General features: G+C 35.3%; 1 protein-coding gene across 1 annotated transcript in view; it reads right to left on the bottom strand.

Moving 5' to 3' along the window:
- LOC106664895 (protein FAM43A) overlaps positions 1 to 12,295 on the bottom strand; it is a 97,172-nt gene extending 84,877 nt beyond the window's left edge. Inside the window, exon 1 of the mRNA XM_014390961.2 lies at positions 11,966 to 12,295. Coding sequence (XP_014246447.1) covers positions 11,966 to 12,125 — 160 coding nt within the window. The 5' untranslated portion in view covers positions 12,126 to 12,295. The remainder of the gene's footprint in view (positions 1 to 11,965) is intronic.
- Positions 12,296 to 13,501: the final 1,206 nt, after the last annotated feature.

The raw sequence follows: 13,501 nt of genomic DNA, 5'->3' as shown, positions 1-13,501 counted from the left end.
GTTATTAAGATTTCAGTGGGAAATATGGGTTTTTGATTAAAGATGAAAATATAATGTCGTGAGTCACACCGGCCACGATTTTCAAGATGCAGTGAGTCAGCGGGGTTCGCACATCTCAATTTTCAAGGGTCAAATGGGAGACAGACCGCCGATCGCCGTATTCCGTGTCCGTTGACCGTTTCCGGATTTGCGCCGGATTTTTCCAATAGTCCATTACTGAATTGCTAGAGCTTTGAACCCGAGTGCGGGCTAAATATTTAGGCCATATCGAGGTTAATTGCTCAGGTCATACCAATTTGAGATTATCCGTCGGATGGGTTTATTTGTCTCTACCTGCCCTGTTGCGATAACTTCCTGCGACATATAACAAAAGCTTTTTTCCCCCGGTTTTTAAAACCGCTTTATTGTTCACATTATCAGAATTTCATGCTCGCTTTGCATTTGAATAAGAGGAAGTGTTCAACTGCACGGGACCGTGCCTAACTTTTCCCAAGGGAAATCGAAAAAATCTTCCTAATGCTGTTTAATAAAATTTAATCTCCAAATACACCAAACAAAAGGCAGATCGACCTTTTTTCAGATTTTTTCCATTTATAACTACAAATACAAATATACATTCTGAGGATCGAACAACTTAAAACATTTGCACAGCGTTGGTAAATTGCCATAATTTGCCAATTAAGAATAGCTGGGGGCGATAATTGATCTGTCATCTGCTATAATTGAAGTTCTGCATTCATGATATGATCATTAACAGTAGAAATATGTCGGAAAATAAGACACCCTTGGTCGGTCTATGATTTGCTATAATGAGGGTACAAGTACCGTTCCGGGCTACGCCCAAAGTGTACTTACCGCCACGGATTTAAGTAGGTGAAGTACAGAAATGAACACGCCGAAGCGGGGGAACTGGAAAATTCACGGCCCATCCGGGGTTTATCGTTGAAATTTCTCGGGCCAGGTTATAGCGGGTTTTTGACAAGGGGTCGCGTATGGGCAGGCAACGTTTTGCCAAAATAAGTGCTGGTATCGTCCCACTTCCGGCTTTTTCGCACGGAGAAAGTTCCACTAGAGATAAGGCAGAGCTAAAAACCAAACATTTTAAACCGAGAGGCGTGTGGCGTTCAAGAAGTTTTCTCCATTTTTAGCCATGTTATGAAAACAAACAATAACAGCTTTACTTGCTAGAAGAAAACAAAACCGTATAAAACAAAACAAAAATATTTTAAATGTATAAGTACTTTAATAATATTTTGAGAGAGAGAGAGAGAGAGAGAGAGAGAGAGAGAGAGAGAGAGAGAGAGTGAGAGAGAGTGAGAGAGAGAGAGACAGAGAGAGAGAAATAGTGATGTAGAGAAAATTCAAAACAGAAAAAGATTGACAATAAATAAAGGGGGAAACAACATACAAAAAAAATATAAAGGTAGATAGATCGATAAATAGATAGTTAGTTAGAGAGAGAGAGGGGGGGATAGAAAGAGAAGGAGAGAGAGAGAGAGAAAGGAAGATAGAGAGAGAGAGAGAGAGAGAGAGAGAGAGAGAGAGAGAGAGAGTGAGTGAGTGAGTGAGTGAGAGAGAGAGAGAGAGAGAGAGGGATAGAAAGAGAAGGAGAGAGAGAGAGGGAAAGAGAGATTGAGTAGGAGTGCTAGTTATTTTTGTCTAGTAAAGTTTTTTTTTAAAAAACCTAAGTTGTTAACTTAGAACACGGTCTCAAATTACGAATTTCTCTAATTAATTTATTTACAATAAACACATTATTGTTTCAAAATTCGTTCGTATTAAATCAAAATTAGTTTGTTTATAATATTTCTAGTTTGTTGTTTCAGAAATTGAAAACTTTATGGAATCAAAGCTTATCGTCACTTCTGAAATATTTTCTTATTTATTTCATTAACCTCAAGGCTTTCTTTGATGGATTTAATTGTTTCCCATCCCGCTCCGTCTCGCTTGTTTTCGCGGCCCCAATCGCCGCTTCATTATTGCGAACTCCACGGGTCACAACGATCGATTAACCCTTTTTTACTTTAAAGTTTTCTCTTCAAATCATTTGTCCTGTGGAGGGAGGCATTTTCACCCCGTTTTGCGGTCGTTCGATATATCGACAAGTAATCGACCAAACGGACATCTCGAAACAGAAACAAAGCTGAACTATCTAGATAAATACGCAATATTAAATTATAAGGATATTTTTATATTGGATTTTCTGTTCTTGCCAACTACAACATGGGTTTAGCTCAGCGGTGGGTTTGTTTTAGCGCCTCAGCCTGCGTATAACCCTGACAACCAATGTAGAATTGCAAACAGCTTACAGAACAAAGCAGATAGTACGTTGGGAGATTACTAAACTACAGATCTGATATGAAGTTCCTAGGCATCCTATTCGCCATTTTACGCGCTTTAATAATTGTCTTGAAATCTAGTTGTTGTTTTTTTAACTATACATTTCTTCTGTGTAACTTCTATTGGCCAGTGACAAATCTTTCAGAGAAGGCAGGACGGCCGAAGAACCTGTAGAACGAGGTTATGTCATTGGGGTCAGCAAAAGTCGCATTCCGACATGCTCCCTATCTTCCACGAGCCGATTTCTCGTCATCCATGGTAATGCGGCCCTATGCTCTGAAAATTCCGTCTTTGATTTATTTATAAAAGGAAAATCGGTAAACCTTCTTCTAAGAACGGGTTGTAAATTATTTAAAAGGGCTATTTATACCGAGGGGGTTAATTTCACCCCGGATCGTTGTGCGCTCGATTCTATTGATCGTACTGCTTCTATTTTCGTCGGGGAAATAGATAATAATCGAAATTCTTTGGGAGGTTAACGGGGTCAATTACATCTAAACCCTGAACGTACTGAAAACTACATGAACTATTTTTAAAAAATGACAATTCGTAAAAAAAGTTTTTTCAATCGTCATAAAAAAAAATAATCAAAAGCTCATTTTCTGTTTCGCCTTAAACAAACAATAAGAATTCATAGTGTATTGGCATTAAGGGACTGCCTAAACAAGATTAAAAAGCACACTACAATTGTACCGTAAAATTAGGCATCTTAATAATTATTTGGTTCTTTCGATAATTACTGTAATAAAAACAGCCAAATTATTTAAAGCCTTGTTTTGCGAATTTAAAACAAAAATAGCCAATATGCCATCAATTTTTTTAATCCTCTCGCGTCAAAAAATATTAAAATGATTTTTGAGTTTTGTTATAATTTACACGATGATTTATAAGTCAATAAATCGAAGACCGATCCATCTTGTCAAACAATATGCAAACAAAACGTCAATCTGTTTTCTCACTGCATAATGACCCAGTTGTCATAAACAAACAACAATTTGTATTTATTTGCACGCAATTTGATTTACATGATTTATGTCGTAACGGTGGGGTTGATTAATTATAAATACGTTTCATCTTCATAAGTGAATTTACGTAGTTGATAAATATTGGCTGACAATTAGCAATGTTAGAGAAGAAGTGTTGATTTTCTTTATTAATTATCACCGAAAATTTTAGTTTGAACGTTTATCGAGTCGGTATAGACGCGTGGGATTCGATTTCACTCCTGTTCTGTGAAAATTCATCACTGAAGATGACGCAAAGCCAAAACGCGTTTGAGTGACATCGGACCCTGAGACCTGTTTGAGTGACCGATTGCTTGTTCAAAATTTATGTTGAAGAAAAGATCCACCATAAACAAGAAATTTACTCGAAAATTTAAATTTTATAGGTCCTTTAATAACTTTGGACTTGTAATTTTGAACAATTTAGGATCAAACTAAACAAAAGTTTGTAAATTGAACAACAGAGTTATTTTCATGTTGTACTATTTCTTTTCCAAGTTTTAAAATCTTTAAGAACTTTTTGAAGGGGTTTGCGAAGACCTTCAGTGAAAAAACGAAAACGGATTTTTAAGTTTTCTTACTTGGCCTGCTTGTTTTTGATCATTTGCTCTTTTATCATGACTGATGATGTTTGTCAGCTTAGTATCACTGTTAGATTGTTCGCGAATAACTTAAGTTTAAAATAACAGATTTTTGAGTTCTCTAGCTTGTTGTTGGTCAATTGTTTGATGTTTTATCAACTATGATTGTGTTGATCCGTCTAGTCTCGCTGTTAGGTTGTTCGGGAAGAACTTACGTTTAAAACGACTAAAGTTTCACAAGTTTTACTATTAAGAATTAATTGTTTTTGGTTAATTGTTTGCTGTTTTATCACCTCTGATCATGTTGGTCAGCCTAATTTCGCCGTCAGGTTCTTTGCGAAATACTCGAGTTTATAAATATATATATATTTGAAGTTTTATTAGTTTGCCTGCTCGTTTTCGGTCATTTGTTTGTTGTTTTTATCATCCCTGATAAAACTGGTCAGCTACATATCGCCGTCAGAAAGATCGCTCACCGCAGGCAAAATTATTTTTTATAAAAACGGAGCGATCAGGGAAGATAAAAATAATAGAAAATTAAATAGAGTACATTTTTGTAAACAAACAATTCTTTATCTTTGCCTTCCGACCTTTATATTTCGGTTTTGATTCCGTTTTAGATGTTTATACATAATCCATTGAAGCGAAATAATTGTTTATATCTTCTGGAAAGACGTGGGAAGGAATGGGCACAAACAAAACAAGGGGCTCAATTGATTATCGCACAAAACGTGCAAAACTCGGTATAAATAAACATTGCTTTATTTAACATAAGCTGTTTTTTTTTAGTTTTTTTTTTTAAACAAACCACTTTTATGGAGGCGGAAGTAAAGGAAATATATCTCAATCGGGCCGGAAATAAAACACGTATTTGTTGTCATTTTTTTAAAAATTATAATTTAATTTATTACTTTTAAAAGATGCAGTACAGATTATTTTTAACACTCCCACGCTTGGATTCTAGCTTATCTTATCAGCGCGGATTATCAGGATCCTTGCCAATGACCCTCCTGACTAGTCGAGCCTCGGAAATTCCTTTATTCTAAAACCGTCAGTGAAACTATTTTCTTAATAAATAAAAAAATCTGCACAGTCCTGGGAAGGATTGTGACATCAGCTGATTGGTAGTTTTAAAAAATACCTGGAATTTAATAGACATTTAAATTTGTAGAAATCTAAAACTCATTATTTATACTTATGATTTTATTAACATTTCACTGAGGTAGAGTAAATATTCAAAATCATCTCTGGTCCGTTTGCTCTCGCCGTTTACTTCAAAATTCTATTCATTCATTTAAAAAAAAGGTAAATTTTAAAGAGTTAAGTTGGTTTTTCTAAAGCCGATTTTGTGTTGAGCCGTTGATCCTCTTTAGTCTAAGAGAAAAATCGACAGTTGGGGCAAACCAAATTGTCAAAATGAAAAAACCGCAAATATAAACAAATTTGAACAATAAGGCTTAAAATTAATATTAGTTTATATTCTATCTTAATGTTCTTTTAGTTTATAAATCATAGTCTGTTTAAAAAAAAATCTATTTAACTGGCCGCTGATTCGGAGATGCAATGTAACACAGGCCGGAGTTCCACAAGGTTGCCTTTTTGGCCCCATTCTTTATACCGTATTCTGTTTACTTTTTTTATCCCAACACCATCCCATGCGATGTTACCGCAATTTTGTCTTCTAACCCGAAATCTAACCAACCTCCATCATCCAACAGCACCTTGAGCTTATCTGGTCCAAGAACTGGAGGACAAGAATGAAGAAAGTGTACTCAGTTTACATTAATTTTGAATGTACATTTTCGCTATTACAATTCTGTTTCTCCCATTATATTTTGGCAGTCAGAGTTAATTTCGAGAAAAATTAATTTAAGGAGACTTGCGATGACTCTCAGTGACGAAATGAAAATATATTTTTTGTTAGTGGTCCATTTTTTAAATTTTTTACTGAATGGTCATGATGGTCCGCCTTGTCTCGATGTCGCATCCAGTGAAAAGAACCTAAGTTTAAAAGTGTGCAATTTGAAGTTTTTTTTTTTTTTTGTAAATATGCTTTTTGTTGGTCATTTGTTTTCTGTTTTATCACCCTTGATCGTTCTGATCTCCTAGTCTCGCTGTTAGGCTGTTCACGAAGAACTTAGATTTTAAAAAAATCGTGAAGTTTTCTGCATTCTCTGCTCGTCATTGGTCAATTGTTTCGTGTTTTATAATCCCTCACAATGCTGGTCCGCCTAGTTTCGCTATAAGCTTTTTTGCAAAGAACTCACTTTATGAAAATGACAGATTTTTTTAAATTTTACTTTTTGCTCACGATAAAAAAACGAAATTTGAAGTTTTGTTGGTTAATCTGCTTTGTTTTGGTAATTTGTTACGGTTGAATCGCTTTGCATCATACCGGTCCGCCTAGTTTCGCATTGTGGTTCTTTTCTTGAACTTAAGTTTAAAAAAGAACAGATTTTTGAAGTTTTGTTAATTGACGACCGATTCTCTTCCACTCTAGTCTCCAGGGCCCTAAGCGTTGCCTCAGACAACTATCTGTACTTGCGATAAAAAATTTTACAAAACCTTTCCATATTCCAATCACGACATGGAATATTTCTTAGCGTGAAAGAATCGGTTTTTGTAAGAAAATTCATTATTGATCTAAAATAGGGCCGGTTACACAAGAAACAAATATACAAAAGGTATGATAAAACCACAAAAACGCCAGGTTTATCCTGCATTAATATAATTGGAATATTGCTAGCCTATTGGTACATTTTAAAAATTCAAATCTTGTCTTTTTTTCGTTATAGCTGAGAAAGCGGAAACTGTGGTATTCCGTGGTTGGTGCCACTTCCGTCCGCCGACGAAGTTGTGTCTGAAGGAATATTGAAAGTTTTTTTCCTTTTTCCTCTTTACTTAATAACTTCTTGATTTCCAGTACAAGAATAGTAAATTTAAAAACGGTCTATTTACTTTGATCCGCAGGCATATATGCATATATTTTTTAAATATCTTTCACAAGTAACGAAGATTTTCACAGCGAACAGATATATCGAAAATAATGTCCCTCATTGAAGAAATCCTACATGAAAATCGTGCAGCATGAACTCGGCCATGGTGGCCTTACACTCGGCTAAAATAAATCAGAAAATCCAGATAGTGAAATTAATTGAAATCCTGACACAAGCGAACACACGAGGGAACAAGTTCGAAAAACCGCTAATTTCAAGATCGTGGATCGAATCTGGAACGTGTATTAGAACTTGACCGATAGAAAGAATCCTGACGGTGCCGGGTCCGGGCTAGGTGGAATATCCACTTACCACGACAATTATTTCAATAAATAAAACTTTTTTAAAAATTTATTTAGAAATCGTGAGATGCGGTCTGGTGTGATGTAGGTTTCAGAAAAACATTTTCTTTATCGTGCCAACGTTTCGATCTTTATTGATATCATCTTCAGTGCCTGGGATTTACAAACATTGTTTACATTATACAAATACATTTTGGATGTGGAAAAGTGAATTTATACAATGCAAAATATATTTTTTATATATTCAATCAAAGTATTTCTACTCACTCAAGTGTTTGTCTTCTGTGTAATTGTGATTGAATATATAAAAAATATATTTTGCATTGTATAAATTCACTTTTCCACATCCAAAATGTATTTGCATAATGTAAACAATGTTTGTAAATCCCAGGCCCTGAAGATGATCTCAATATAGATCGAAACGTTGGGACGATAAAGAAAATGTTTTTCTGAAACCTACATCACACCAGACCGCATCTCACGATTTCTAAATAAATATCGATTAACGATCATTAATCACCACACATTTTTTAAAAATATTTTACTGATAATTGTTAATTCTTGACCTTCTTGAGGGTGTATTTAAAACTGTTTATGCGTACATTTTTGAGAGAATAGCAGAAGAAGCTCTTTATTGTGTGGACACTCTTACTTAACTGTTAATGTCAGCATTAATCAGCATTGATCAGCATCAAAACAAGAAAACGTATGAAGATTGGTATACTCTTCAATCAGGGCGAAACTCTTCTCTCTACATTTTCATGTTTCTATTGTGAATTAAACATTTTATATTATTTCTAATTAAGCGTAATGTATGAAAAAAATTGATTTTTTATGCCGTTTCGAAAACACTGTACTCACACAATCGCAAACGATCATCTTAAGTACCAGAGGAAATCGTAATTCCTTCAAATATTTGGACGATAAACGACTATCCTTATACAAGGTCCAATTTCAAGGGAATTTTCATTGTATGCGAAGTAGGTTTTCCAAGCGATTTGCCCAATTAAACCGTCGGCTTATTCAATTTGAATGTAATGGGCTCGAATCATCCGAGTGTCAATTATTCTCTTTTGCCAGTCAAGTACGCCCAAGGATTTATGAAGGAGCTATTGCCTCTAAACCGTGGTATTACCATGACGATTAAATTTGCTTTTCGATAATTCCATGGCAACAAGCCTGACAGAGAAAAAAGATTATCCTTGAAAAAATTATCCTTAAAAATTGCTTATAAAACCTTTTTAAATTTCATTATTAAACGATCTCTGTAAAGTTTTACAACACAACAATTTCACATTATTTCACTTCATTTATATGAGTAGAAAACTCATTTCTATAAATACACGTCTCGCCTTTGATGTATTAATTTCAATTTTTTAAACTAACCACTTATCGACAGACCTGGTTATCAACACTTAAACATAGCTTATCGCAAAACTATAACAAACTGAGATAAACAAAACCGTTTATCTTTATAAAATCGCCTTTTTTAGTTGACACCGTTATCTTAATAAAATCGCTTTTTTTAGGTGAAACTATTGATATTTGAAAAATAAAAGTAATAATTTATTCAACCATATACGCGATTTTTAAAATTGATCTTGATTTTTTCATCAAGACTGCGAATTACATGTAGTATTACATTATTTTTCGTTTTGGTGAAATAAAATTAGACCGGAAACCCAAGCTATCGTGACCAAATTATATTAGGGCGTTCTTTACTCTCATGTGCTATCTCTCGTCCAAGCTACCGAAAACAGAGTGGGTCTAAGGATAGAGCCTTGAGAAACACAAGCAGCAATGTTGGCCCCGGTTGGGAAAAGTATGGTTGAAAGGAAACCTGGAATTTTTATATCGTATTTTATCTCAAAATCATGCCTTTAGTTTGTCTGATTATAAGAGAAGAGTGAAATCATCCACCATCCTGATAAAGCTATAAGGAGCAAGAACCTATAGTTTTAAAATAGAAAAGCTAATTTTTTAAATGAAAGACTAAAATTAAACACTTGGAATTTTTTTTTTGGAAAAAAACCTTTAGCACTGCCTAAGGATTTGTTTTAAATATCGTCTGGCACCAATAATATTATATATTCGTAATTTTAAACTTAGGCTTAATTTGTTTTGCTGTGTTATACGTTGGAAATGTGCAGAGGTGTTTCTGCTAAATGAGCAAATCACTTTTCATCCAGGACTTTGCAAACTTCCAATCTCTTCTGGTTTGACAGACGAAGGTTAAAATTAATTATTTTTGCCCACAATTCTCCGGCCTTTGGCTTGTTAGCCTCAACATACGAGGACTAACCTGTTTCGAATATTGGGTTAGTAGAAAATTAACTCTTCATTTTCATAACAAAATATTCAAGGAAATTTTTTTTCGCGCTTTTTGCCCAGATGTTTTGACGACAGTTGGACAAATTTTAATATATAGGAGGATTGTGTTGCGCTAAGACTAAAAAATGTTGTCCTTCTGTACTGAAGTTTCCCTCTGACAAGTACCTACTTCCAGAAACGAACTTTTATATTTTCAACAACAAACAATATATATTTATTTATTTTATTAAAAACTCGTATAATACTACTTCCGATGCTTTATAGAGGGAGGTACATCTCAAAAAAATGAAGAAAATGTAAAAACAGTCAAAATGTGAACTAACATTCTGCGCAATGATAAATATGATAATACAATAAAACAACCTACACTTCTTTATATATTTTTTAAATAAAATTTCCAAAGAAAATTATAAGTACTGTACTGCCAACAAGTTGTAGACGTCTGTTCGATTTTTCCTTATTAAATAGTAATTAATTGAACAGCGGCAAAGGCAAACAGCGAGAATTGACGTACCACGATTAATTATATAAATCAACAAAACGATATGTTCGTGCGGCATTTTTGTAAATCTGATTACATTTGTTATACAAGTTATAACGTTGATTAAACAGGAATTCAATTCTAAAGTGACATTTCTCAAAAATGAAACTACACATGTTGTTTCCTAGCTGGGCTACTTTATATTTAATTTATTATATTCCTTTAAAATGTGTCTGAACTGTTTAAAACTGTTTTTTTTTTTTGGTAGTTGCGATTTATTTAAGGTTTCTATGATATTCCATTGCCAAAATGATTAATTGAATACCTAAAGGGTCTGAACAAAGCAAACAGCGAGAATTGGCGGACCACGGCTAATCAAATAAAATAATAATATATATATACAGACCAACCCAGCGTGGATACGCATAAATAACGACCAAATTATCGCAAGATTTATGCAATAAATGTTTATAAAAGCAAAAGTATGCCGATCTCATGCGTACTTGGTTTACGAACTATAAGGACAGTAGACAAATCATATTTTAGGTTTTTTGGTCGTGAATCTGGCTGGTTTCCGATAAACCAAAGGAAATTTAAAAAATTAAAACTATAATCGAACAAAACAGCAATTTATGAAAAGAGTTCAAATTTAATTAAATTTTTCTTCCGGAAATATGTATTGTAAAATTTGTGTGAGCACTGCCAGGTGTTCAAACTTTAAATTTAAATTCAAGTCGTTATCATTTTCCTATACCTACTCTCGCTATGTTTGCCATTTTGAGTGGTTCAAGGATATAAGCAGGGAGAGGCAACAAAAGTAATTATTTGGATTATGCTAGAAAACTAATCCGATCCCAAACTTACTTTGACATTTAATGTATTTATCAAATATATCGTTATGCATCGAATGGCAACACACAAAAAATCAATAAATGTTCGTACATTTTTTTTTTATCATGCTGTATAGCTTTTACCAAATTGATAATTAAACAGGGTACAGATTGTTCCCTGACAGGCTTTTTTTTCTTTAAATATAAACGGACTGAATAAAAAGATTTGTGCATGGCGAAAGCGTTTTTATGATATCGCATAATCAAAAATGGAATCATTGAAGATGTGTGAAATTGCCTAATAGGTCTAAAAACAAAGCGAGAACTGACGGACCTAAATAAATCGAAAATACCAAGAGATAGTCGCACAGAAGCTTTTTTCGAACATAAACTGAAAATTTCCTGGCAGGGTTATTATTTTTTATTCCTATAAATTATGTATTTAATTTTACAAAAAGTTGGTGCTGAGCTGTTGAAAGGGTTTTATGATCTTAAATGATCACAAAGTGAACGGTTCAGTGAAAAATATCTGAGTCTGAACAACATACAGCGAGAATTGACGGACGATGGTTAAATAAATAAATCAAAAATACTGCTTTTTTAAAATCTCTGTTTGGTTTTTTTAATATATCGAAAACTGAAAGGGTTGTTTATTTGTGCTTTTATAAATTTTATACATTGTATTTTATTGAAAAAACGAAAGGATGCTGCATCTTTTTTAAGCCATATAATGTTATTTGTACAAAATTTATCCGTAATTCAATAGGATAAAAGTCAAAAGTAATAGTACGCCAAGTAAAGCTGGGTTCCTTCCAGTTAAAAAACAACATGAAAATAATAGTACATGGTCCTCGAGTTGTTGAAACATCGTCGGTTTTATCCTTTGGGGATTTGTGGCTGGATGCAGGCCGATGAAGAGTTTTTTATAATCATGATCAAAATGTCTAATGAGCGTAAGCATAAATAGTGAATCGACGGGTTCATGGAGTTCGGATTCTTAGGCGATTCAAAGATTCTCCTAGGTATGCGGCATTTTGACGAGTAAAATAATTTGTAATTATTTGGATACAAGATTGATTTTTGATATGAAAAAAAAATACCTTTAGCCCATCCGGTGAGGACGTTTCCGAGGTACAAGACTTTAAAACTCGGGTCGTATTCTGTGATGGTGACTGACCTCCTCCGGCAAAGTCTCCCCAATCCTTCTTTCACCCTCCTCAGGGCTCTTTCTTTGAAGTCTTTCTGTACCAACTCTTCCATCGTCTGTCCTTTTGTTTATTTTATTGTTTTATTTGCACTTGACACTGGGCCCGGTTTCAGCAGGAAAGCCGGGCGACCACCCGCGCAGTTTTGAAAATGGTTTCTCCTGTTGGAAGAACGTCGCCGAACGGAGGCGCGGTACGAACTGGAGCTGGAGACGACGGACACCCTTCCGGCGGCCCCTCCACGCCACCCCCACTCAGCGAAGCCTCACGCGCACATTCTCATTCTCATTCTGATGGGACCGACACCTGTAATCGCCCCTCGGTCCCCGCCACCGCACCTGTAAATACATACATACAATCCACAGGTACCGAGCCGTGAGTAAACACAATGTCGCTTATAAAAGAATTGACTTTAATGCCTTCCGTAATGGTACTCTTCCTAATCTACACTAACCTTTTATTACGATTGTTATTCCTTCCGTACCTCCTGCTTAATTATATTGTGCTTTATTTTTACAAACCAGCGTATTTCTTAAAGAACAAACAGTAAATTAGTGTTTTCCGATCGTTGGAAAATTTCTTTGATCAAAATAGTCAGCAACTGCAAAAACACAGAACATCATTACACAGACTAGAAAAACGCTCACGATCCAACCTAAAGCTATTAAAAAAAGGAAATTAACAGTACCCATAACATGAGCTGATAGTTACATCAACAGCTTTACATGTATGTATCGACTCTAAGGGCTATTTGGGCTTTACGTGGCAGGTTCTCTGCACACCTCGGAAAAATAGTGGTTGTTGTCTGGGTTTGTGGACCCATCGAGACGTCCAAACGCGGCGATGAAAGCCGGAACGTCTCGCCCTCCCGACCGGACCATCCCGATCAGGCCCTCTGACGCTAAGCGAACGAAAAAAGCAATGATAAAAGAGAGATGGCAGCGTCAGTGGGCGGGATTGTCCGAGGGGCTCTTCCATGTTATGAACACGATTTGCACGGGGCCTGAACCGGAAACGAGGAATAGTGCTTGCCAGATTAAGAATATGTCATACTCGGTTCACACATGGGCGCTTGCTCGTGGGCCACTCCCGCGCAGGTGCCCCCTATGCAAAGAAAGGTTGCTCGATATGTCCCCACATAATTGAAGGGTGTGATGCCTTGGCCCATTCTCCCTGTTGTGGAGTCTGACGAGTTTCGGCTTTTCCCCATCTTCATTGGTGAATTTCTTCGACAAAAATAGTCGGCAGCTGCAAAACTACATTTTCATCATTACACGTACTAAAAAAATCATAAAATCATAGGGTGCGAGAGGGCATGCCACGAATTAAAAGGGGTTCTCACGGCTCCTGAAGGCTTTTTAAGGGAATTGGGAATTTTTTATTGTACATAGCCTTCAAAATATGTATTTTGTATAAGTGACTGTATTTATT

Source organism: Cimex lectularius, unplaced genomic scaffold, assembly GCF_000648675.2.
Source record: "Cimex lectularius strain Harlan isolate CLEC.00 unplaced genomic scaffold, Clec_2.1 scaffold137, whole genome shotgun sequence".
Lineage (NCBI taxonomy): Eukaryota > Metazoa > Arthropoda > Insecta > Hemiptera > Cimicidae > Cimex > Cimex lectularius.
This window is presented reverse-complemented; position numbering and strand designations above follow the sequence as displayed.